We start from the raw sequence: 26058 nt of genomic DNA, 5'->3' as shown, positions 1-26058 counted from the left end.
TGATTAACCAGAGTATATTAAGACTAAAATGGTTTTTATATGCAAATGATGTATTGTCTAATTAAATATGCAGGTTTAATCCTTTTACATTCATTAATATGCATTATATATATATATATATATATATATATATATATATATATATATATATATATATATATATATATATATAATAAATAATGTACATGGGGGTTTTCGGATATCTCTTACCACTCCATAAATCAGAAAATACCAGAAATGTGTGTATATTATATATATATATATATATATATATATATATATATATATATATATATATATATATGGTTCATGTAAGTACTATTAAAGTGGAGATTTTTGTCTCACTGCATAAGGAAAAAAAAAACTTATTTTGAGAATTAAATGTGCAGTTTGATGTTTTCTTTCTAATAGTCTGAAAGAAGAAAAGTTATGAAAGATAAATAGCTCAAAATATCAAAATTGACCAGCGCCACAATGGTTTTGCCTGTAGCGTCTTCCCTTAAAGTTCAACCAAGATGACTAATCACATAGGTATTTTGGCTAAAGGTTCATTTCTAAATGGTAAAGAATCACTGGGTCATATCTGAGGCATCGGTTAAAACGGAAACATGATTAATGTTTAATGGTAGGATTGATGTTTCTGGAGGACTTTTTGCTTTGCATAAACAGACTGGTCAGGAGATGGTTCATTTCTGTATTTGTATTTGGTTTTAAGATTGTTTGAGTTAATTTAATCCACATCCAGTGGCTTCCAGGGCACTGTGACCCTTCTAACCTCACACTCAAATCCATGCATCATTGGCACCCCTAGTGGTGGCGTCGGTTCCTGCTCTTGCGGAACTCTTGGACATGCTTCCATTTGCCCTTTTGTTTTTGCTTCTTCTCTCTGTGCCAGAGCGTTTCACAGTACTCGTCTAGAGAGCGCGCAGGGCCGCTCAACAGGCGCAAATAGTCCTTATAGCGCTGACGGGGTTCGGTCACGGTAGGGTTTTCTGATGATTCCCGTATAACAGAATGGTGTCCGTGGAGCTGTCCACGATCCAGGACGTGCAGAGAGAGGTGGAGGAGGTTACGGGTGAAGCTGTGCTCCTGAGAGGTGCAGTAGTAGGAACCTGCATCACTAAGATGAAGCCAACGAATCAGCAAACCTCTCTCGGTTATCAGCACACGCTCATCTGGTTTGATCTGTAACAAACACAATTTTTAGGATTCTTTCATAAAAGTCAATTATATCAATATACTTTCTTGAACACACAGCCAAACAGTAATTTATGTGTCACTTGCTGGGTTTATTCTCATAAATCATTCCACCCAAGAACCCACAGTAAGACTCCCTCAAGGTCAGAGAGCAGTCTTTAACCTCTGCGCTCCACTTCCTGCTGACCTCACATTACACCATCTCATTGGTCATTACAGCCTTATTAGACAAATTAGACAAGCTGACCACATGTTAATGCTAACGAGAGAGAAAAGCAGAAGGAAAAAGGGGGGCAGAGAAGGTCTTGAGAAATTACACGGTCTACTTTCATCTCAGGGTGTTTGCATGATCTATATGCAAGGTGTCCATCTTTCTGGTCACCTCTGACATACGAAGTGCTTTGTGTGTTCAGTGCATACAAATCAGTTTGTGACCATACAGACAAAAAAAAAAAAAAAAAAGTAGAAATAGGACTCATTTTAATCAATCCACTTCATGATTATCCAATTAATGATTCTTTGAAAAAAATCCATCTTCCAAACCATGTTTTTACCCAAATATGATAAAACTAAAATAACAATTTATATTTTAGAGCTTTTGGGATGGATTTCATAGGAAACTGCATACAAACGTCATTTGCCCATGCGCGTCACATTATATTCTTATAACAGAGAAAAGTAGCTGTAAGTTGACCATGACCATGGATCATCCAATATGAATAACTTACAAAATACCCATTGTAAAAACAAAATTATAAGATGGCCTGTATCCATGCGTATATCGTTGACTTGAACCGAATTCATCCATTCAGAGAAGCAGATTGTTTTAAACAGCAGAAGGCCAAAGGTTAGTGTGGCACTAAATATTGCTGATATCACAATCTTTTTGATTCAATTGTATAAATCAGGCCGATTTTAGTTGTATTGGTCGTATAAATTTGGATATTCAAGTTTGATGCTGTCACTCAGATGAATTTTCACAGATTTCGATTTAGTCAAATAATTCATATAATAGAAACACTAAAAAATAACGGATTCAAATTAACAATTTATTCACAAATCAATCATCTCCACCAGCTTTAGTCATGCTAATGTTTCTTTTTGGCCCTTGCACTGAATTTTCTTTCTTCAATATCTGTTTTTCTATCTCTTTGCCTCCCTTCCTTCCGTTCCTATCTGCCTATTCTTCCTGTAGTTTTCATTTTTTCACTGTTATCTGTGTTTTTGAGCCTGCTGATTTCTCCTGCAGTAGTGGTGGACTAAATCAATACAGCTGTGCAGTACAGAGAGGAGGGAAAGAAAGCTTCAAAGCATACCGAATCCCTGTAAAACACACACAAACTGCTTACTGCTGCATTGACTTATGCTAATCTATATGCCATCTAAAAGATGCTTCAAGGAAATGCAATAGTCACGATCACAACTCTTTAGATTTGGAATTTAAATTTGGAGTATGACTATAAATCGTACCCTGCAGAAACGTGTCCGGAATTAGAGGAAAAAGGGTGGGTTTGCACTGTCTACAGCACCTGTGACAGCTGGAACTAAAACATAAAGGCCAAGGGCACATGAGTGTCAAGATGAAACGTGTGTGTATGTCATGGAGATGTTCTGGTGTGTGAGTGTGTTGGAAGTGAACATGTGTCTGTGTTTCGTATCTCAGCAGTATATCACGCCGTATAACTCCCGCTGAAGGTTTTACTGGGGAGGCAGGGGCAGGAGGAAACTGGCCTCTGATCACAGACGCAGGTTTAAGCACAGCAACGGTCTAAGAGTCAGGTCAAAGGCATTAAAACTATGATACGAGGCCTCTGTCTCCCTGTGGCCCCTCCGCACACTGCTGGGTCTAGCTGTGGGTTTAGAGAAAGAGAGAGAAAGAGTCTGGAACCTTCAGCACAGGATCTGTCTCACATCTCAAATACGAGCTGGCCTGCCGGTTACCCACCATCCTGTGGGAAATTATATTTAGTTGTAAAAAGAGGGTAGTAAAGCGTATGGAAAAGGGTAGAGGGGTGAAGGGGAAAAAGAGAAGGAGAGGGAGTGAGAACAGTCCTGTTAAGGGCTGTTCAGGTATTTTTTTTAAAAATACAAGAAGGATTTTCATGACGTTTTGTTACATTGGTTCGAAAATGGTTCTAGAATGTCTGGATTATTCCACCTACATGAATGGAACATCACAATAAAATATGCTGCATAATTATCAGAGATTTTAAAGTTTAGACTATAAAATGTCACTGTTGTCATGACGATCAGCATGCATGCTTCTTTTTTTTTTCATGTCAGCCCTGCACAAGAATCAACAATTAAAATGTGTAAAAGCAACTCTTTGCCACTTATGCACTCAAAATTAATCATATTATTATAGGTTATTACTTATTAAGCATTTGCATCTATTTGTTTTTATTAAAAAAATATATTTTCAAAATGCATTTATTCAAATTCCTTAGAATCAGCATACTGTAAATCTTTTAATTGTGAAAATAATTAAATTTAATCCATTAAAAAAGTTCAAATATGGCCAGCTGTGGAACAAGCAATTCATATAGTTAAAATGTATGTGATGAACTTAATGATGATAAATATATAAACCTAGTTATTGTGTAAAACACATTTAGCTTTTTAGTGCTATTCCATAAATCTCTTTCTTAATTGTTTTATGTACGACTGATATAAATATGTATTGCATATTAGAGTTTATTAGTTTGTTTACATTAAAACAGTAATGCAAATGGATGAAAATTGTATATGCAATAGAAATACATCTTTTAAGTCTTAAATATGGGCCTAAATATTGACAAAATCAATTCAAGGTGTAAGTATAGGCTTGACTTTTTCTCACAGAATTGTTAAGGAACCAAAATCAGAATGGGAACCAATAAATTCCCATCCCATAATTGTGTTCTCAGCTATGTGGGATACGAAGCATCCATTCTGTTATTGCAACCAGATATCAGTTTACTCTGATTCGATAAACATTCACACAAACACGCAGGCACCATTTTCTCTTCTATCATTCATTGTTGTTTTTTATGAGGTGATGTGTGGGTGGATATTTTAAGATGTGAGATTGTGTGTTGCAGGTGTTTTGGGCAGCTGGGCGTTAGGGAGTCGTTTTTTGCTGTGGGAAAGACAGGATAAAGAAAGGAGGAAAAGAAAAGCAGGAAGGGAAACTAAAATAAAACAAATGCATCATAGCAAGACTAATGTTTACTTGAGACGTGGGACTGCAGGATATTTCCTAAAGCAGGAAACTGCAAGTTTCTTCTAGAATGGCATCTATCTATTGACATTTGTGCTGTGATTTGACCTTCTGCTGTCATGCCTCCCCAAATGTGTCTTCAACTCTCTCTCTCTCTCTCTCTCTCTCTCTCTCTCTCTCTCTCTCTCTCTCTCTCTCTCTCTCTCTCTCTCTCTCTCTCACATACACACTCCTGTTGGGATTAATTGTTGTGGAGATGGATCAATAGAAGGATATGCTGATCTACCACTCCAGAGTCAGGTCTTGGCCCCCGTCTATTCATCACAGCTAATAAAGACAAGGGACACACACAGCACAAGGTTAAAATGACCTCTGTATTTGCACTGTGAACTTTCATCCACAACACACATAGATCTATTACTTCACACTTGAATAGACTGCTGTTCAATCGTGCTGCACAAAACACTAACTCAAATCAACAAATGGAGTATCTTTATCTTAGTACATAGCATCCAGAGAGAGTTTAAGAGATATCAGAAATATGAGTGTATTTGTATGTATTTCTAAACTAAAAAAAAAGGGAAACTGTATTCATAGACAGCAATGAAGATGAGATTAAATGTGTAGGTGTAAAACCGTGAAAGAGAGAGGTGAATCCACCAGTGAAGGTCACTTCTTGACAGTTCTGCTGTGTTCTTTATCTCCATGTTTGTGTTCCCTTAGTTTTCTAAGCCCCCGGCCATTTTTATGATTACCAACAGAACTGTTTGAGATCTCTGTCTCTCTGTTACAACACATTGTTTAGTAATATGATCTTCAGAATTATGCAACATCTACTTTTTCTAAGCATCAGGAGGTTGAGAGTTACTGTAAATCTGTTTCTGGAGTGTGTCCAATCATAAAAAGCCTGTGATCTCAAAAGTCATTGTTATGAAAGAGAAAATTTGACTGGAATGCACCCAGGCTATAGATTACATTATTGCTGAATGATGTTTAAAACAATGCACCACCACATTTTATGGTACTATTTATTTTGGTGAATCAGTTTGATTGCAAACTTCATGTAAACAAGCAATTCGCTGTCAAAATAAATTATTCAACATTTAATTTGCATGACCCCATGCACTGCTTTCCTTTTTAGCTAAATATTTAGTTAAATGCTACTGTTTGTTATGCACATTTTTATATATTTTTTAAAGATTTCAATTTTATTAGTTTTTTTTATTGTAAAATTAGGTTCAATTTAATGCTATCACTGTTATTTAGATGTTTTTGTGTCAGATATACTGTATATTCTAATTAAGAATTAATTGACAATGTTTAAATTGATCAAATGTAGTTAGACGCTTCAAAAAATTGTTTAGATTTTTTTAATTTTGTAATGTAGCAAACTACTTAACTGTCAAGTTCCTACAACTAGGAAAGTGGGTGAATTAAACACACGCACACACAAGCGCACACACACAGAATGAGGCTGATGTATGTTGGTGATACCTCTTGACGGTGGTCCGTTCCTGGCTTCAGTACGAACCAGCGGATCAAGGCCTGCTGGGATTTAGAAACACACTCAAGAAAAGAGGAGTTACTCTCCACTCCGTACAACACCTTTTCCTCGACATTCCTCCCTAACACTGCCAAAGAGAAGAGAGAGAGCAATCAGCATATCAGAAAGACAGTAAAGGTATTTTTTGGGTTAGCATTGTCCATTAGTTGAACCCCACAGGACAATGCGGCATCTTAAAACAAAACAGAGCTTTTAGTGCTTTTATGCTCCATATGCCCGCACACACACACACACACACACACACACACACACACACATGTTGGGTTTCCATGTTTTATGGGGACTTTCCAGAGACATATTGGTTTTTATACTGTACAAACTGTATATTCTATCCCCCTAAATCTACTAAATACCTACCCATTAGAAAACTCTCTCAATTATTACACATTCCTTATTATGATTTATAAGCTGTTTTCTTCATGGGAACCAAAACAATGTCTCCACAAGGTCATGGATTTTGGATATTGCCATCTTTGTGGGGACACAACGTAGGGTTTACCTGATACCCCCCAACATACCACACACACTCAAATGCCTCCTTACCAGGGGCGTAACTACAGACAGTGCAGGCAGTGCAGCCGCACTGGGGCCCGTGCGGCGGGGGGGCCCGCTGCGCACCCGGGCCCTGCCCACATCGCAAGTGGGCCCCTGGCGATGAAGTGTCTCGTCAGGATGCTATATTATACATTCATTTTTAACCCATAATAATAAAACCGATTTAAATGACGTTCTTCTCGTTTTATTAATTTGAGGCCGTTTCTATTGCGTTATTTTGATGACAAATGTGAGAGAACATAATTGTAACACGAGAGTAGAGCGCAAATTTCTCTGTTTTCTCTCAGGCGGATATCTTTCACTTGGCAATTCACAATGACGTGCATGCGTTCTCATAATGGTCTCACGGCTCATGCTCTCGCTCACATACGTGTGCGAGCTCAAGCCTTGTCCTGTGCACTCCGAGTGAACCTTCTTGCTCTTTCTTTAGAATTGTTTTCTCACCTTGAATTAATGTTGCCGTAAACTTTCAACCACCAGACTCTCGATTAAATGAAGAATAGCACCGTATAGGCTAGGGGAGCGCGGTGCACAACCTAACGCGGAGTAAGTAACACAGATATCACTGAACATTTACAACGCAAAAGTAAATTTCTAAAGTTATTTATTTAATTAATTTATTTATTTTTTTCCATCTCTGTTTTTTTTTTTTTGTGTTTATTTAAAATAAGACAAATCTGATATTATTTAATCTTATTTAACAGTTGAGACTGTTATTTAATGCTAACCAGCAAATCCCAGTTGTGCAGATGGGGTGCTATTATAGCCTATTCTATAGCCTAATTTTATAAATTCTTTTGAGAAACCATGAGAAAAGGGCGACTAATGACTCACAGTCAATCTTCAGAAATTATGAATTATTATATTTTTAACTAGCCTACGCTGTATAGCCTAGCTGTATGATGTGTTTGCTATCAAACTCAAAACATTGTATAGGCTATTTTTAAAGATTAAAAATGCCATTTTTTATTATTTTTGTATTAATTAATTTTTTGGACATAATGTTTTAGTTTAGATATTTTTTGATTATATAAGGTAACATTTTAAGCTGTCATTTGGTCATGTTAATCTTAATGCGCCTCACCTTTGGGGCATGTTGTCACAATTCACTTCTAAGAAAAAAGTATCCTATGGGCTATAGAAATTATAAGGACTCACCTTTTCGTTTCATGAGATAGGCCTAGCATTTGCGATCTGATTTGTTTTTGCCAGTTCTCAGTTATTAAAGTCTATATAGTTATTTTGAGATAAATGCTTATAAATATGTATTTATTGAATTATTTTATTTAGTGATCTATCAGTTCATCAGATCTTCTATGATGTGTGGGCACACATCGACAGAAACATTGGAAACATCAAATTAAATGCGCTGAGTTTGAAATTGTAAATCACACGTCATTCACATTCTACCGCTTATTGTTGACTATTTATAGGCCTACACCCCTAAATGTTCCCGTTTCTTCCCGCCCGGTATTTTATCAAAAATGGCAGTAACAACCAAAAGTGTTTAGAAATATTTTGAGAAAACCATTAAAATTATTCCACATAATAAATGAGTCTTGTTTTATTTGTTATAATTTCCATGACTTTCGAAAAGAGGGTGAAATATTGAGAGATTGATTATGCTGATCAGACAAAGAAATAAAGATATTTATAAATAGGCCTATATAGCCTACTATAAATCATGTAGGCCTAACGTTACCATGGAACAGCTGTGTGGAAACGCGTCATCACAGTCCGTGAAAGGGTCCATTCATAAATCTCTATTTTGATCATGTGACAAGACTACAACTCCGGCGGCAAAATTAAACGGCTGAGACTTAAGCGAGTAGCCATGCCATTCAAACACAAAAGTGGTTGTAAGAAGAGACAGGAGAGAAAAGAACAGGAGGAGAAGACTGCCAAGCTCCCAAAATTGGATTCCTTTGGATTTTTTACCAATTCTCCCCATCTGAAGTCCACTCCAAGCAGCATTTGTACATCATTATCGGTTCAGCTTGATTCAACTACAACGCTGCCCTCATGTAGCACTAGCAGGTAGTCTAGTCTTAGGAAGCTATCTAATGTTGGTGTAAATAATCATGAATTATAACGTAAATTATTGTGGTCAGCAGCTCATTAATAGCGTTGTAGACAGTGCTTGAAGTGGATGAAATAAAGTGCCGGTACTTTAAACGCAACTCAAATAGGCACAGATACTTTTCAAAGGATTCAGTGCACCTTATAAGCTGCCATGCCCCTGGCTGTTATTATTTTAGGGCCACTTCATTGTGTGTATGTGCTTGTGGATTTTAAATTGTTTGTGTGTTTAAGTTCATTTAACACAAAAAGTAGCAATACACAGCTGCAAAAATAAATAAAGTTGAATTAACGTATTTGATTTCCATTGTTGTCCTTGATTTAAAAAAAAAAATAGATTAGTGTCAATGATTCATTTAGCTTATATCTGCACCCTAATTACATACAAAATTACCTAATTACAAATAAAGTAAATTTTAACACAAAACTCTTCACTCTTATACTGAAATCATCACAGACTGTACCTTGATATAGAAAGGCAACTTATTCCACTTCTTATTACCTGAATATTTAAACAACCTTTGACCATATAATGTCTTACACCTACATTAATATATGCTTCTATAGGGTTCTATAGGGTTCCTTTCTAGACACAAGCGCAGTGTGTTTCTGCTTCATCAACCCTATATATAACTGCAGACAAGGGGGCCCATCGTAATAGCCTGCACTGGGGCCCATCATTATTAAGTTACGCCACTGCTCCTTACCATCCTCTGTGTCCCAACAATGGCTGGATGGATCTCCATGTTTGATGTCCTGCCTTCTGGCCCTCCTGTAAGCACATATGAAAATTTAGATTTAGATTACATTTTGATTACATTTCATGCTCCTTGAACAGCCAAAACATTTAAAGAGCAAATAAAGCTTGAGTTTTTAATATTTTTCAGTGTCCATTCATCAATATTCAAATGTAACTGGACAGTTTATACATTCATACACAGAATGCAACAAAGAAACATTTAAAAACATTGTCCATTCCAGTAGCACAAACAGTAGAGCATGGTGCTAACAGTGTCAAGATAATGAGTTTGCTTCCCAGGAAATGCATGAACTCATAAAAGAACCTTGAATGCAATGTCCCATTGGATAAAAGTGTCTGCAAATTAGTGATGCTCTGATTGATCGGCCACAGATCGGTATTGCCCAATTCTATATTTGGCCAATCTTACAAACAGATCCCAATTTGATAACGTAAAACACGCAATGAAGTTATAAAGAAATATCCCGTTGAGGAACATTGGCTAAAGGATTTAAAGTAATACAACAAATCTGATTGGTTGTCGAAGCGGGGTTCAGGCAACTACTGCGGCACTCAAAGTTAAATTAATTTCAACACATTATTTCATTCATAAATGAATCAGCATTTTTAAGCATATTAGTTTAATGACATTGCTCCCTATGGAGGCCTCACGGAACACAAATTAACTAAAATATCTTAATTTGTGTTCCGAAGATGAACTAAGGTCTTAAGGGTGTGAAACGGCATGAGGGTAAGTAATAAATGACAGAATTTTCATTTTTGGGTTAACTAATACTTTAAAGACTATTGTCAAACTATGTATTTTATTTAAAGGAGCGGTTCACTGCGAATTTCATTTTTTTTTTTACTTTAGTTAGTGTGTAATGTTGCTGCTTGAGCATAAACAGTATCTGCAAAGTTACAGCGCTGAAAGTTCAATATTGTCTTTTAAAGTTATGGCAGTTTAATGCCTAAAAAATGACTGGTTTGGACTACAACAAGCTTCTTTCAGGGTTGGTGACATCATTAACCCTGCAATTAACATAAACCCTGTCCCCGGGTACACGCAACAAATTAGGCGAGGCCATGTCACGTGCATACAAGTCTTCTGTGTTTGGGCTTCCTAGGGATGCTGGACTTCGGGAACAATGTTTAAAATGTATGTTTAATTCTGTTCCTGACAATTATGATGCTAATTTAGCTGTCTGTGCTGCACATTTTATGGAAGACAGCTTCCAGAATCTAAGTTCAATGCTGGATTTGCACAAAGGCTATTACTGAAAGATGGAGCAGTTCCGACTTTAAAAGCAGAAGCTGCTGTTTATGGGCCCCAACCTGTAAGTATGTTTTATTTTTTTATAAAGTTATATAGTTTCTGGGACGTAAACAAAGACCAACGTGGTTTGGCTTCGCTAGCCAATTAGCTAAATTCTATTTCATACTTCTCCAACAAATGCCTACAAACACCAACAAACTTCTATGTAATCACACCAGCGAACTTGTTGGTGTTTGGTGGCCTTTCTGTTATCAGTGTACAGCAGTGGTTCTCAAACTTTTTTCCCAGTGGGCCGCACAATGGTCCAAATTAAAGTCTCACGGTCCGCATATAATTTACATATGACGTCACCAATACAAACCAATCAGATTTAATGTTATCGTATTAGCAAATACTATTATTATACCTAGATGTTGCACACAATAAATAACAAATAAAAACTAACTTACTGACATTAGCTTTACAATAATAATCAGTAATGCTCAATGAACACACAAACTGTATAATCACTTTAAGTTGCTATTTAATTCTTTATGACTGTATGACTCTCTTCAACAGCATCGCAATAGTCACCAAACCATCACATAAATGCCTAATAGGCAAATGTTACTCAGCTCTTTTTACAAACAACATTGAGCGCATTGTAATTACAATCTCTGACGATATCAAGCGTTCTGTCATGTCGCAATCCCTCGCGCAGCATCGGATCCGCGAGCGCACGCAGAGCTGGACTCATTCCAGCCGCGGGTGCGCTGATGCGGTTATTTTTACTGATTTAAAATACATCAAACAAACACATCGATTTCACAGTTCAGTCTTTTGAAATTGTAGGTTTTGCTTGTCAAGTAGCCTAGTTTACTACAGAGCAAACAGGAAGGCCGTCCATCTCGCTCAACTGATTCTTCCATTCTTCTTAACTTCGATGCTGACTCTTCTTGTTTGCATGTGTTCCTTCATTGTATGTTCCTCATTTTGTTTTTCTCCTCTAATAACAAATTTGACCATTTTTGACCAGGCTGAAATTTACAAAATTAATGGCTACTGTTTGAATTCTTCCTAAGCGTGCACTTGTGTTTGTTTCGTTAACTGAGTGATTGCGTCATTAGCCTACATTGCCTGATGTCTGAAAATAATAAATGCTCACCAAAATTATTTTATATGACAAATAAAGCATTATAGCTCATTTATATTTATTTAATTCACTTTAAATTTTAAAACAAAAATAAATTGTATGCTAAAATTTATTTATTTATTTTTTTAATTGTGATCGGCATATCGCGAGCCGCATTTACATTCGTGACGGGCCGCAGGTTGAGAACCACTGCTCCACACCCATTCAAACGCTTGCTGCAGTGAAGTGTCGCGTTGCACGACTCGCGCCCAATTACACTCACTGGATGTCATGGCAACTGAATCATCGAGGAAAACTTTAAATATCTCGCCTTCGCTTTAATTTCTGACTATCTCCAAAAAGACATAAAACACTAAGCAAATGATTCTGGCATGCGTTTATCAAAGTAGGAAATCCAGACTTTTAATCCCTTAACACAATTACTGCTGTTGAAATACGAAATTGAGGCGGGTCCGGATTGAATTCCCTCCGGGTCCGGATCCGGACCGGAGTCCGGACTTTGAGAAGTGCTGGTGTACAGCATTGTTTCATTACGGCATTTATGTTGTGTTTACCCACCTGCTCGTTCATGCTATAAATTAAACAATACCTTTACAAAAATGCTACAACTCAGTCATGTATTCGGCTTCAATAAAGCTTTAATCAGAACACTATGGGGCAGCAGTAGCATTTACAAGTGACAGCATATCTAAACACTTTGACACAAATACAAACAAAAATACTTAACATTCATAAATGTCCATTAAAAGCCGTGCTTGCGGAGGTTCTGCTTGACCCTCTTCATCATTACAGCTATCTGGGTCTGATTCAGGCTCAAATTGATACGGCAAAATTGACGCCATTATTTACATTTCCACTGAAGCAAAGACTGGTAAGGGGCATGGCGTTTCCGGACAACGTGAATTGTGACAACGTATTCCGAACAGCGAATCACAATACACAGGGCCAGCTAACCAATCTCAGTTCATTGCGTATTTCTGAGGGAGGGGCTTCATACAACCAGGAACTCAACAGAGCGTTTTTAGGAGAAGGGAAACAGTGGTGTAGAATAAAGGTGAAATCATCGTATAGATTTTAAAATCTTGCTACTTACTTATAAAGCTCTAAATGGTTTAGCTCCCCAGTACCTAAGTGAGCTCTTAATGCATTATAGTCCTTCACGTTTATTGCGATCTCAGAATTTAGGCCAGTTGATAATACCCAGAATATCAAAATCAACTGAAGGCGGCAGATCCTTTTCCTATTTAGCACCTAAACTCTGGAACAATCTTCCTAGCATTGTTCGGGAAGCAGACACACTCTGTCAGTTTAAATCTAGACTAAAAACACATCTCTTTGCTCTTGCATACACATAACACATTATCAATACATTAACATTTTTCAAATCCGTTAAAGGATTGTTACGCTGCAATAATTAGGTCGGCCGGAACCGAGAACATTTCCTATAACACTAGATATACCTGTACATCAGAATAAGAATGGCATCTACGCTAATATCTGTCTCTCTGCTTATCCTGAGGTTTGCCGGGTGCTGGATCCAGGCCGTATCCAGATCAGATGGAGAACCTGCGTCTGGACCTGACTACAACGTAGCACAGGAGACAATGGGCCTAAAGATCCAATTCTGGCTGCATCTATAATTCAGATTTTTAATCCCCGTATCCGCTTACATATATTTATATATAATCGATTTTTAATCTCTATAATAAAAATGTACAATCCAGATTTTGATCTCCATATACGTTTACATATATATATCTTCCAAGGGGTTTTTTCCCTCCTAGGACTTTTTTCCCAGTGCTAGCACGCTGGGTTTTTCTCCTAGGGGGTTTTTTCCACCCCTGGAAGTCAGCCGACATTGGCTTAATGTAGCACCATCTTGTATATGTTACATATTACCACGCTTGTTTGTACAGTTTTAACCACTTCCCTTTTTTTCTGTGCTTCTAATATGTAAAGCTGCTTTGAAACAATTACCAATTGTAAAAGCGCTATATAAATAAATTTGACTTGACTTGACTTGACTTGAAATATACTGTTTTTTGGGGGGGGGTTTATAAAAACTAAGCATTACCACCCTTTTCATTTTAAACACAAAAGCATTCCTGCCATGATTTTTATGAAAACACCCTCAGCTCTCTTTTTAATACAACAAACTTCAATGACAGATATGAATCTTAATGAAGCCACAAAGTGTATTTCAAACAGAGCCATCTGACAGCCAAACAATCTCCAAAACAAACTAAAATTCCTCTCTCTGTGTGTCTCCCTCTCTCTCGCTCTCTCTCTGCAGGACTGACCTGGCCTCCTTGCGTCAGTGGCGGACCGGAGAGCCGGGGAGAAAAAGGGCAAGAAAACTTCTCTGGCAGCTCACATACATCATCTCAACAACAAAGCAACTTTAATCAATTTGCCTGTCCAGTCCAGTCCCACTACACCCTATGGCACAGGAAAAATCAAATATTTATCATTTTCTTCTCTGTGCTGAACTCCAGGAAACAACTCACCCAGGAGAAGTAGGTCAGAAAGAGGGCACCACAAAGCCCTCTCTCTCTTTTAACTTTCTGCTATCCCAAACACCTCAGAGCACCAAACTGCACACGGTGCACATCTCAGGGATATCATAGGATACATGTGGCTTTGCATTTTTGTGTGCGCCGATAGTAGACTGTTAAACAGAAGTGCTGACTCTGTGAATCAATGTCAAGGCTTTGCATCGACCCGTCTTTGGGACAATGACTTTTATGGTTCATGTGCATGTGTTTGTGTGTTACCTCTTAGAGGCTGGAATGTATCTGGAGCACTGGGTGCCGTCCCAAGCGCAGTAGGGGTCTCTAGCCAGGCAGCATTCTGCACAGCCCTGCCCATAAATATGGCACCTGTGCAGGGACACCTGCACTAACCCGTCGCTTCCTCCAACAAACAGCTGCTGCTGCACACACACACACACAAAGTACTAAACCAGGTGCAATGACAAAAAAAAGTGCTTACTGGAGCAACCTCTCTAATAGAGTTATAAGTAAATGTCACTCGTTTGCAGTGTCTTTTTTGGTCCAACAAACTCTAAAAAGAAGCATGTATACATGTGATGAAACAAACCCTAAACAACAACAATAAGCACAGTAAAAGTTGTGGTGCTCTTGCTTTTCTCTCAGCATGACTCAGAAAATAAGTAGGCAGTCAGAGTACACCTTCCCATATAACACTCTTGTAAATACAAATGCTGTTTAGGATCTTTTTTGAAAGCATTTAATGATTTCAAGTGGTAGCATTCACTGTAGAGAACTCCTGTATTCTACATATAAATTATTATCTGTACTCAATTATCCTCAGCTATTAAAATCAAAAAAGGCCCTAAAAAATAAACAGTTACAAAAAGAATTGGCCAAGTGGCCCGCTGATGCAGCCATATGGTTCTATCTGTGTGCAGAGAGGATAAACGCATTTGAATGAACTGCTAACCTAACCGTGAACTCCAAAAGATAATAAAAGATAATTAGACAAATGGGAGTGTAAAGGAAAAATGAAAGGAATGGCACAAGAACAGAAGAAACAGACTTATCCGCAAGACTTTGGTAAAACAGAACAAAACAATGAAGGCACTAACACATCTATTATGAGACCGAGGCTTGAGAATTTTGACTTTCAGGAGCTAAAATATGACAGAGATAACAAAAGCTTGCTGATTAATGCTTTCGTTCATTTCTTGATCAAAAAGTTGACATTTCATTTATGAATTATTTATTTTCTTCATTTATTCATTCCCAAGTTAAGATTTAGTTTATTATAACCAAGTTTAAATTTTGGTTCTTACCTGCTTTGAGGAGATTTCCATGTTGAGGATGGGTGAGGGACTCTGAGAGGAAAAATAATGCACATTACCAGGTTAACTTTTTTTTATTTTTTTATTAATGTGTATAATTGTTCTTAATTCATCCATAAATGCTTCATATTTGAATGTTTGTGACTTTTACCTTGAACACCTTAAGCTCCTCTAAGATGATCTCCTCTGTGGACCAGTTTTCTTGAGTTATGCTGACAACCTTCAAAACAGATCCCATATCTGTACAGACAAACATGCACACATTTGTGTCTCTTAAATAGATAAGCTCTACTGCCATCTGCTGGTTGATCAAAATAAAAGCCACTTTTATTGTTTACATTTTGAAGCTTATGTACTGTGCATATACACAGCCATCTTAAAGTGTTTACCGCATTTCTAACCTTTACTGTATATTTGAACATTAAAGATATTTAGAACAAAATGCTGTCCTTTTAGGCAGTTCACTAGGTTATTAAAACTTATCAAAATAAAAATAAAAATTCCATCCTTGCTTTCCCAAAATACACATTTATGTGGTTGTTACATATCACTAGTGACATTTGTGTAGTCTTTTTTTACCTGTGCCCAAGAACATAACAGCATAGTGTCCGTCCTCAGCTGCCACACGGTCCACTACAATTTGAGTGAGCCGGTACTCTGTATTGATACGAGTGAAAATTGGTCGGCCCGTCATTGGGTGCACGGAGCGGTACATGAGTGGGTGCAGTCGTATAAAACTGATGACTTCATCTGGAAAGTCTTTAGTCGTTTTTATATGAGGATCATATGTCCGACTGGGGCACTAAGAAAGAAAATAAGATTTATAGTTATTCATTTAGAATATTTAACAGCAAAAATTTCAAATATTCACTCATATAAAGTGATGTAACTGCATTTGGTATTATCATGAATGTTGTAACTGTCTTGAAATGTGTAAGGTAAAAGGTATATTTTGTGTTATGTCTCCCTCTAGTGGTAGTGGTATGTATAAAACTCCTCAAAGTGTCAACGATTGAAAGGGGGGCCAATAAAAGAGAATAAAAGTGTAAGAGTGTTACTAACAGTGCCTGGCCGTGGATAGGGGATTCTGCCTTCATATTCCACCCAGCGATGGTCTGGTCCCTCTTTATGAGCATACGGTCCATTAAAAACTGCACGGATGTCTTCCATGTTATAGACACACACCGCCGATCCTTTAAAGATAGAACTGACCGCAAAAAAAAAAAAAACATGTTACAAAAACTAAAGCTGAATGCCACATTAAAAGAGAATCTCACATTACAAATGGGCTACTTTATACAAATATTGATATGCTGACTGTACAATAAAAACTGGTTCTCACCTGGTGGTGGTGAACACTCCATACACCATTGGATTTTTCTCATCTCTGCTAGGGAGGAAAAAGATGTCCTCTGTAACACACACACACACACAAATACATGATGAACATCTTTTTAAATGCCAAGAAGTATGATAAAACTGAAATATGTGTGTTTGTGAGAGGGAGCAGGAACAGAAAACATAACACTCACGGAGCTCATCAAAGTGTGTGTCCACTCCATCTGGCCCAGGAATGGAGCACACAAGTCTTGCTTTGAGGAATGTTGTCCATTTGTTGGTAAGACTTCTCAAACCGCCAACATCATTCTGCAAGCAAACACATACATATAGTCTTTTAATGTTGTAGTTATGAAAGCACATGTTTATAATTAAAATTTTTAGTTATAGGCTTTACAGTAAAAATGTAAAACCAGCATTTGCTTTTGATTAGAGCAGCTTATTTAATTAAGCATGCGGCTACAGAACATCACAAACCCCTCGGTTACACACAGACTTAAGAGGCACACAATCACGCACACAAGAGAGACAGACAAAGAAAGGGAGTTCAAGAAATCGAGGAGAGCGAGAGAGGCGAGTTTATAATGGGGATATAACGACCCTCTCCATGAATACTCCAAGAGCAGGTTTATGTCTTTAGATGCACAATAGAGCACTGAGAGGTCTTAGAACGAGAAGACATGCTGAGAACACTTAAATGAATCTCCTCATTATAGTCAGAAGGGATTAATCAAAGGACTCCAATGATTTCACCTACACTCACTTAAAGCAGCAAACATATTCCTCCTCTGCCATTATCCCTGTTGAATAACAGGCACACTTGAGAAAAAGGGGGGGCAAAGACCTAAAAGAGGTTTAGGAGTGGCGTTTTCCAAATTCTTTAATCTTCAAAGATGCCCTCTCAAGTGTTAGGCTAGTTATCCAGTGAGGAATCTGGCCTCGGATAGCTTTACAGCTCACTCCTAAAGCTATAAAAACCCGCCTGCTTCGAACCAAGAATTTTGCAATAGAGCTTGGAATTTTTATAGCATACAGCCCGGGAGGATGAGTCTACAGCATTGAGGAACCTGCTTTAAATCATTGACTTTTTATAATTGCAGGTTGACAGCTGACTTGCATGGACAATTGCTTAAAATCACTACACAGCTCTCCACAATATTTGATTCTGATCAGTCAATTGCAGCACTCTGTAAGTACCCAGGCCAAAAACAATGAAATATCGCCTTTGGTCTGGGTACTTTAGCATGAAATCCATTATGAAACTTGTAATTGTTGATGTGATTTATTCCAAAGCTGAACTTTCAGCAGCAAAGAGGGAAAAAAGCTTACTGATCCTGTTTGAACAATAGCACTGGTTTCATGTCTCTCTTATCACTCTGTTTCTTCTCACATAATACAATAATTTTAACTCAAAACAATATTTAATGTCTTTTTATTTTGGTAAGTGGCTGTTTAACACGCACTATAATGTACAGTCAGTTAGTCATACTATTTTCAATCTATTTTACAGTAATATTTTATGATAATGATCAACTGTGTCAGGGTCCACCCTGGCAGCTTTGTCTGTTGTGACTTTGCTTAATGTTTCCATGTTTGTGTTTTTGCTTGAGCACATGGCTTTGTCATTGTTTATGTTGGCCATGTGCTCCCCTTGTCTTGCCTCCTAGTTTCCCTTTACCACGCCCCCTTGTGTAGTCCTTAGGCTTGTTTGAGATGAGCAAATTCTGCGCAGAACCGATCACCGGTGATCACTGCGAGATGCATGCCGGTTAGAAATGTGTCCGAGGGTGGTCCGCCTTGCTCTGATGTCATGCTGACGTGTGTCAAAAACCTCTCGCGAGGGCAAGGCGGCCTCATCGGATTCTGCAGTCGAGCGCAGTTGCTCTCCACTGACTGCGCTGACCAAAAGCACGATGGAAAACGACTTGCTGAGGACACAGCTTAAAGCTTATTGGTTTAAACAACTGTGATGTATTGATCTCTTTTAAAAATGTTTGATTTTAAAACACTAACACCATGATTTTACGCGTATAAATTATGTGTGAATATTCCAAAAGTTTCTGACAGTGCAATCTCTCTATGGGTTATGTGATTGTTATCATATTTATAAAAATATATAAAAACATGTCTGTAATTAAAATAAAAATGAATGATACACACATCCTTCGAATGGAAATAAATAACAAGTACTTTGGGTGTCTTGTTCATTATGTTTATTTTCATATAAAAGCAACAGAACGTAAATTACATCCAGTTTATCAGCAACACAGCGCACAAGTGTGAATCCTGCGATATCCGCCTTTGATCTCGCAGGTGTCTGATGCACTACGAGAAACGGAGAATTGTCCGTCTTGCCTGCACTTTTTTCACTCCTCCCCTCACTGCAGCCACCTACTCTCGGCTGAACTTCAGGCGAGGCTAGGCGGATCTCAAACAAGCCTCTTGTCTAGTCCTCGTTTCACAAATTGTGTTCACCTGGTCCTCGTGTGCTTTCCTCCCTTTATATTGTGCTTATTGCTTTATGTCTTTGCTGGATTGTTGTGTTGTGTTTGTCATAAATCTGTCTGAAGTATTGCATTCTTATCCAGGTTTTATTGTTAAAAGTTATTTGTCTCCTTGCAATTCTTGCTTTGTTATTTCAGCTTTTTATTTGATTTGTTATTTAGCCTGTGTCTAGTCTTCTTACCTAGCCTTCTTTTGCTGTAGTCTTGTTTTACTTCAGCTATTAGCTATTATTTTGACTTTTTGTTTAGATTTATAGGTTTAGATTTTCAGTCAGAAATATCTAGTGTTTGCATGTTTTGTACTAATTTAATGTTTGAGTGGTTTTGTTCTTGTGTCTTGTTTCTCCCCTGTTGTGTTGTGCGTCTGTAGCTGTGTTTCCATTACCTTTCAAATTGTGCTAATTGTGATTTGAAATTACATATCGCAAAAAAGTTTTTTATGCTCACATGAGTTTTTCGCATTTACAGGTCACATGTTGTACAGCCACAACATCAAGCAAGAAAAGAAAACGAGGACGGGATAATCGAAGGAAATCTTATTTGTATATTGGAATATTCTTGATCCTTTGAGCGTCAGTTTAAAGTGTCATCAGCTGCGCTCGAGTCTCGAAGGATCTTATGTTATTGAAGTTTGACATCTAATACTAATAGTATTAATCTATTAACAATTAATAATTAACATAATAGAAACTAATAGTATTAGATGTCTATGCATCCTCGCTCAAAGTTCCTCAGGAAGCTTTCAAACTCCTCGTTCCTCACCTCCTAGTGGTGCTTTTATAGAATTAAAATTGCCTTCAAGATTTTCTTTGATCCGTTTCCAGGTCACAAGCTGGAGGATGGAGGAGTGAAGAAATGAGGAAGCATCCGTTGGAGTATTGAAAAGCAACCAGGGAAGCATACATGAGAGTGAAGGGCTTCCAGAAGCCGTGGCAAGCTGTGGCAAGAAGCCATCCCAGAAAGAAGTATCTTTTAGAAAATGACTCATCGCAAGTGTTTTAGTCGCATAACATCGGTTATTGGAAACGCCGTCATTTCGTATTAGTTTTTTATCGACGTTTAGAGAATATTGCAAAAGTTTTGTGCAAATCTGTAATGGAAACGCGGATAGTGTCTGTTTGAGTCCTGCCCAGCCTGAGACTCCACTGACTGCTGGTTCCTGGGCTGCTCAATCCTGTGCCCAAGTCTCCTTGTAGACCTCTGTTGTGGGACTGTCTCTGGACTGTTCAGTTGTTACATGTTGTTTCCTTGTCAATAAATCACCATTCTCTGCTCATCTTTGCACTTGGGTCTTGTTATTTCCATTGAATCCTGATAAACGGAGTATGCATTATTCTCTTCATAAATTAAAAAAACAAGAATCTATAGCTGTTTTTCCACGTTTTTGTTTAAAACATGTTTATCTAACATTGATTGTCCTTGGGTACATGAGAGCAATTGATGGTTTAAAAAGTTTAAATTTTGCTAATAATCTTAAATTAAACTTAAGGTTTTGTTGAGGATTTGTCACCCAGGATCCCAAACAGCAAAATGACTTCCATCTTTTGTATTCTTTGAGTGTGTGGAAGGGATTCAATTGCTCACTTTCTTTAGGGATGGCCTTAGCAGTGGAATTCACTTCCCACAGTGCCCTTCAAGGGAGTAAAAATTACGAATTTGTGGTCAGTGTGATGTCTGAACTGTTGTTCCCCATCGTTTATTTCAGAAGACATCAAATCTAACTTTTACTTCTTTATGGATGGTATGAGTGTAATGCCCCCAGCCTTCATAGTGAACTGTTAAGGGATCAGAGAAACACAATGGAGTCACTTAGCACACTTATTTCCCTACACAAGGGATTTACACTGTCATCATGAACAACGACTAAGGCAGCAATTACATGGCCAGACCTCTGCTATGATTTACCCCACCTGACAACAGTGTTCTGGTCCGCTTTCAGCAGATCACATCAAGGGGAACGTGCCAGGAAGCCTCCCCTCCCAGGAGAAGCACATTTAATCTCATGTGCTGAGGAAGGATCAGAGAGATGAGGTGAGTTTGTCTCTGATCAGGCAGCGTGAGGACAGGACTTACCCGGCAGATCCGGGCGACACGAGACAGCACGCTCTTGTCTGCAGTGCTCCCTTCACGGGATGCCTCACGGAAAAAGAAGTAAATCTTGTCATCATCAGGGTTGTAGGTGTCTGCGATGGGATGGGCGGAAATAAACTTGCCCTCTGTGGATGAGAGAGAAAATCTGGTCAGCTTTAATTTATATCTGTGATGCAAATACAACAATCCCTTTATAAGACTTATAAAAAAAGTGTGGAAGCCTATTAAAACAGCAAAGACCATGATTTCCATCCCTTGTTTGTGTGTGTGAGAGAGTATAAAGACAAAACTGTATCCTAATGTTTAGTGTAAATGCTAGGCATTTCCTTTTGGACTCACAGCAGACCGTTAATGAGTGTTTAGGGTTGGAAAATAGACTGTGTGGGTTTAAACTCCATTAAATTGCATCAGCCACTAGAAGAGCTCTAACATTCAGAAAAAAAATCAAAGGTGGAAGACAGTCATTAACTCGATGACTAGACAAAGACTGTATTATATTGGACTCTCTGCAAATGACTAAGACCCAGATAGAGAGGACAGAAGAGGAAAGTACCAGCAGCTGGTAAAATTTAGAGTACAGTATGTCTATAAAGGATTGGAGAATTATGACTCTCAGAGTCAAAGCAGCAAGATATACTGTATCACAATAGTTTTGAGTAATTTTTTCAATATATTTAAGAGGTGGAAGTCTAAAAATTGTATTTATAAGCTATTTGACACTTTTTATGGGTATATCTAAAAGCCTTGAGTAATTAACACCAAATGCACTTTTGTACACACTGGCAACTCACACAGATCTGAGAATCAATTTTATTCCTCTCTGTTGGGTGGGTGATTTAACTCATCAACTTATGCAAGTTATATATCATAGACACACAGACAACACACCTCAAATGTGGCACCTTAATGCCATAATAACTTTTTTTCCAAAGATTGTGAGAAAAAATTAGTTTGTAGTATCAGTATATGTAGGTAAACTGTGCCTTTGCTATTTTCTGTGGTTTTGCCCATTCTCTGACTTTTGTTTGGATGTGTGTTTGCATGTGTGCTTGTGTTTTTGACCAAAAAGATAAACTAACATTCAAACGATTTTTGTTAGATTTTTTGACAGAAAATAATACTTTTATTCAGCAATGACACATTAAATTGATCAAAAGTGACAGTAAATAAATTTATGTTACAAAATATTTCTATTTTTTTTAGTACACCTAAAACTTCTGTAAGATGTGCCTGTATGTTATTTACTGTGTTGGTATGAGTGTATTAAAGTGGACTGGTTGGAAAAGCTGACCGTTGATCCAGTAGTCCTCAGAGATGTCTGTGCGAATGTACTGCTGGTCTGGGGGCGGGCCAAGAGAGCGGCTAAACGTGCTGTCCTTGCCCAGGAAATCAGACGCTGTGCCAGCATAGAGATACTGATCTAAAAAAAAACACAGAAAGGGAGCATCTCAGCGTAAACATTGAGCTGTAGTCAGTGAGGCTGCAGGCACAATTATAACTGCTGACCATCAGCTGACCATAAGCCATGGCCATCATGTTCTCTTTTCCTCACACATGTGATATAAAAGCCCTGAGATCTTAAGTTCTATACACAAATTACCATCTCCACAGTACCCATGACAACCAAGACGGGTTTATGGATTGTGTTTTTAAAATGACTCAGTGATTTCTATCATCATCATTATCATTTGGTGTTTGAGCCTCCACCCTACTTCACCCATCTTTCTATATGTATGTGGTTTGGAGCAAATCTCTATGACGTAGAATGCGCTCTGCTCACTGTTAATTATGCCTGTCAGTATAAAAATAAACAAACACACTCAACCACACTGTTGAAGGAGGAGTTCACCCCAAAGTGAAAATTTTCATTTGCATTAATTGCTTTAGATTATATTGCTACAGTAGAGATAAATATTTCAGGATGATTTTTATGATTTTTTGGGCCTTTTTGGAGCTTGTCACAATTTGGTTTTGTTCTACAAACTTTCTTCAAAACTCTTGGAATGAGATGAAGGTGAGTAAATCATGACATCATTTTCACTTTTGAGTAAACTATTCATTTAAAACTTTCCTAATTCAGGCCTTCTCAGTAAGGAAGGATCTGTATTGACTAATGGCTATAATTAATCAAACTTTGCTCAGATGGGAAAATTTAGGCTTTGATAGAACCCACAAAAATGGAACCCACAAAAAATTTTGACATTTTGGAAAGTTTACAGCTGGTAACTTTGACAGGGTGTGACATTTATCCACAGTCCTCCACTGGAAACATAAGGGTCGGTTTAACTTAAAGCAAAAAAAAAAAATTCTGACAGACAGAACAGATGAAACAGATTTTTCTTGGGTGAAAGCCGATCACGTGTAAAGAGTAAAATGCTATTTACATCAGGTTTGTGTTTAAAAGAAGAAAGCTCTGATTCAGTCTCACCTGTGAGTACTGAAGCAAAAGGCTGGCGTGGATCAAAAGGACATTTCATTCGGCCAGATTCTACAGTGTTGCTGTGGAGGTGCAGCCAGCTGTCCTGTAATCATAGTACACAAAACACTCATCATTTACAGTTACCATAAAGGAGAAATTACTTAATAAAACTTTAAAACTCTTTCAGGATTACAAGAAAACCTTAAAATCAATATAATGTGTGGAAGCAGTCAGTAATTTAATTTCTTGCCTCTTTGTGACCTTTGACCTCTAAGAAAGCACAGATGGGGTGGAAGGCTCCAGTGCCACAGGCATATACATGGGTCCGGTTATAGCTGTGCAAAACTCGTATGAAATTAGCACATTCGGTCTAAGGTAGAAAGGGAAATAAAGAAATTATGACCTCAAAAAGTATTTGGATATTTAAATCACACATAAAAATGTATAAATATCATTGCAATCAATAGCAAAATTAAGTGGTCTTTATTAAGAATGATATCACAAGCATAATTTTTCACAAAATTATGTCTGTTTGGTTTCAGATGATAAAACAATCAATGTAGTGTTTAAAATATGCTGCTTGTTGAAGGGAACTGATTTCATACATTCACAAACCTTGGGATCAGATCTTAAATCACAAAATATTAATGTCTAAAATTATTTGTGTCACTTGTTTTTGATACAATAAATATACAATTTAATACAATGACATTCATACACTGTAAGTGTAAGTATCTAAGTGTAAGTAAGCAAGTATATAAATACAAATTGGTGCCACTGTAATAGAGGATAGAGTAAATACAGCAGTATATAGTATTTTCTATTTCACTATATTATAAAATGTAATTTATTCCTGTGATGGTAAAGCTGAATTTTCAGCATCATTACTCCAGTATTTAGTGTCACATGATCCTTCAGAAATCATTCTAATATGCTGATTTGCTACAATAATTTCTTATTATCAATTTATTTTTTTGGAAACCACAATGTATGTTTTTAAAATGTCTTGGTTAATAAAAAGTTCTAAGTTTATTAAAGTTATATTAAAGTTTAAATGTCACTTTGGATCAATTTAATGTATCTTTGCTGAATACAAGTATTATTTTCTTCCTTTAAAAAAATAATAAAAAAAACTGTAGTGGAAGCCTGACGCAAAACAGTTTACCGCTCTCTTTTACAAGACAGGTTCGAGAGAACAGTCTGTGTATTGAAATGTTCATTCAGCAGACATATATTTTGACTGATACTTACAAGAGGGTTTTTGCCAGCAAGTATACACATATCCATCCTGTCTCTAGGAGCTGGCCAGCTCATCTGCAAGTGAGAAACACACACATTTCCATGTTTTATGAGGACTTTCCATAGACATAATGATTTTTATACTGTACAAACTGTATATTCTACCCCCTAACCCTAAACCCATAAACACAAACCACACAGGAAACTTTCTGCATTTTCACATTTCCAAAACATAATTTATTATGATTTATAATCCGTTTTCATCATGGGGACCAAACAAAAATGTCCCCACAAGCTCAAAAATATCTGGTAATACAATTCTTGTGGGGACATTTGGTCCCTATAACGTAGGGTTTACCAGGACCACACACACACACACACACACACACACACACACACACACACACACACACACACACACACACACACACACACACACACACACACACACACACACACACACACACACACACACACACACACAGCATATTCAACTAAAAGTTGCAACAAATACCTTACAACTTAAATAGTCAGAGTAAGTGTATACAATAGTCTCTCATGACATTGTTACAGAAAAGTAAATCAACCATGAAGTGTAAACCATACAAAAATTCTGATTTAGACTGAGATCATGTCGTAACTCATAGTAGGATTTTAAACAGAGTGTAATCCATTGTGTATTTAACAGATGAAAAGCTGCACACATGAAATACTGTACAAACATGGGTCCTGGTTTAAGCTCACGAGAGGGAGGATCATGTTCAGATAAAGAGTGGCGAAGGGGCTGCTGGCCTTGTCTCTGCACACATGTATTATAAAAGCTTAAACGCTTAGGGCTGACCTTTGACCTTGACCTCCAAGTGCCGTCTCTACATGTAATATGCAATCCATGATTACACATGC

General features: G+C 37.5%; 1 protein-coding gene across 1 annotated transcript in view; it reads right to left on the bottom strand.

Annotated features, from left to right (window-relative positions):
- Positions 1-342: 342 nt before the first annotated feature.
- Positions 343-26058, bottom strand: part of sema3d (sema domain, immunoglobulin domain (Ig), short basic domain, secreted, (semaphorin) 3D) — a 78417-nt gene continuing 52701 nt past the window's right edge. The window contains exons 4-18 of the mRNA XM_067390032.1: positions 25168-25230; positions 24167-24286; positions 23926-24019; positions 22789-22917; positions 21480-21622; positions 17097-17211; positions 16907-16976; positions 16627-16771; positions 16144-16366; positions 15716-15804; positions 15556-15597; positions 14516-14673; positions 9302-9366; positions 5891-6027; positions 343-1185 (exon numbers count right to left, since the gene is read on the bottom strand). Of these exons, the coding sequence (XP_067246133.1) occupies positions 808-1185; positions 5891-6027; positions 9302-9366; positions 14516-14673; positions 15556-15597; positions 15716-15804; positions 16144-16366; positions 16627-16771; positions 16907-16976; positions 17097-17211; positions 21480-21622; positions 22789-22917; positions 23926-24019; positions 24167-24286; positions 25168-25230 (1971 nt within the window). The 3' untranslated portion in view covers positions 343-807. The remainder of the gene's footprint in view (positions 1186-5890; positions 6028-9301; positions 9367-14515; positions 14674-15555; positions 15598-15715; positions 15805-16143; positions 16367-16626; positions 16772-16906; positions 16977-17096; positions 17212-21479; positions 21623-22788; positions 22918-23925; positions 24020-24166; positions 24287-25167; positions 25231-26058) is intronic.

This window comes from Chanodichthys erythropterus, chromosome 7 (assembly GCF_024489055.1).
Source record: "Chanodichthys erythropterus isolate Z2021 chromosome 7, ASM2448905v1, whole genome shotgun sequence".
NCBI classification, from domain to species: domain Eukaryota; kingdom Metazoa; phylum Chordata; class Actinopteri; order Cypriniformes; family Xenocyprididae; genus Chanodichthys; species Chanodichthys erythropterus.
Note: the sequence above shows the minus strand (reverse complement) of the source record. Positions and strands in the feature narration are given on the sequence as shown.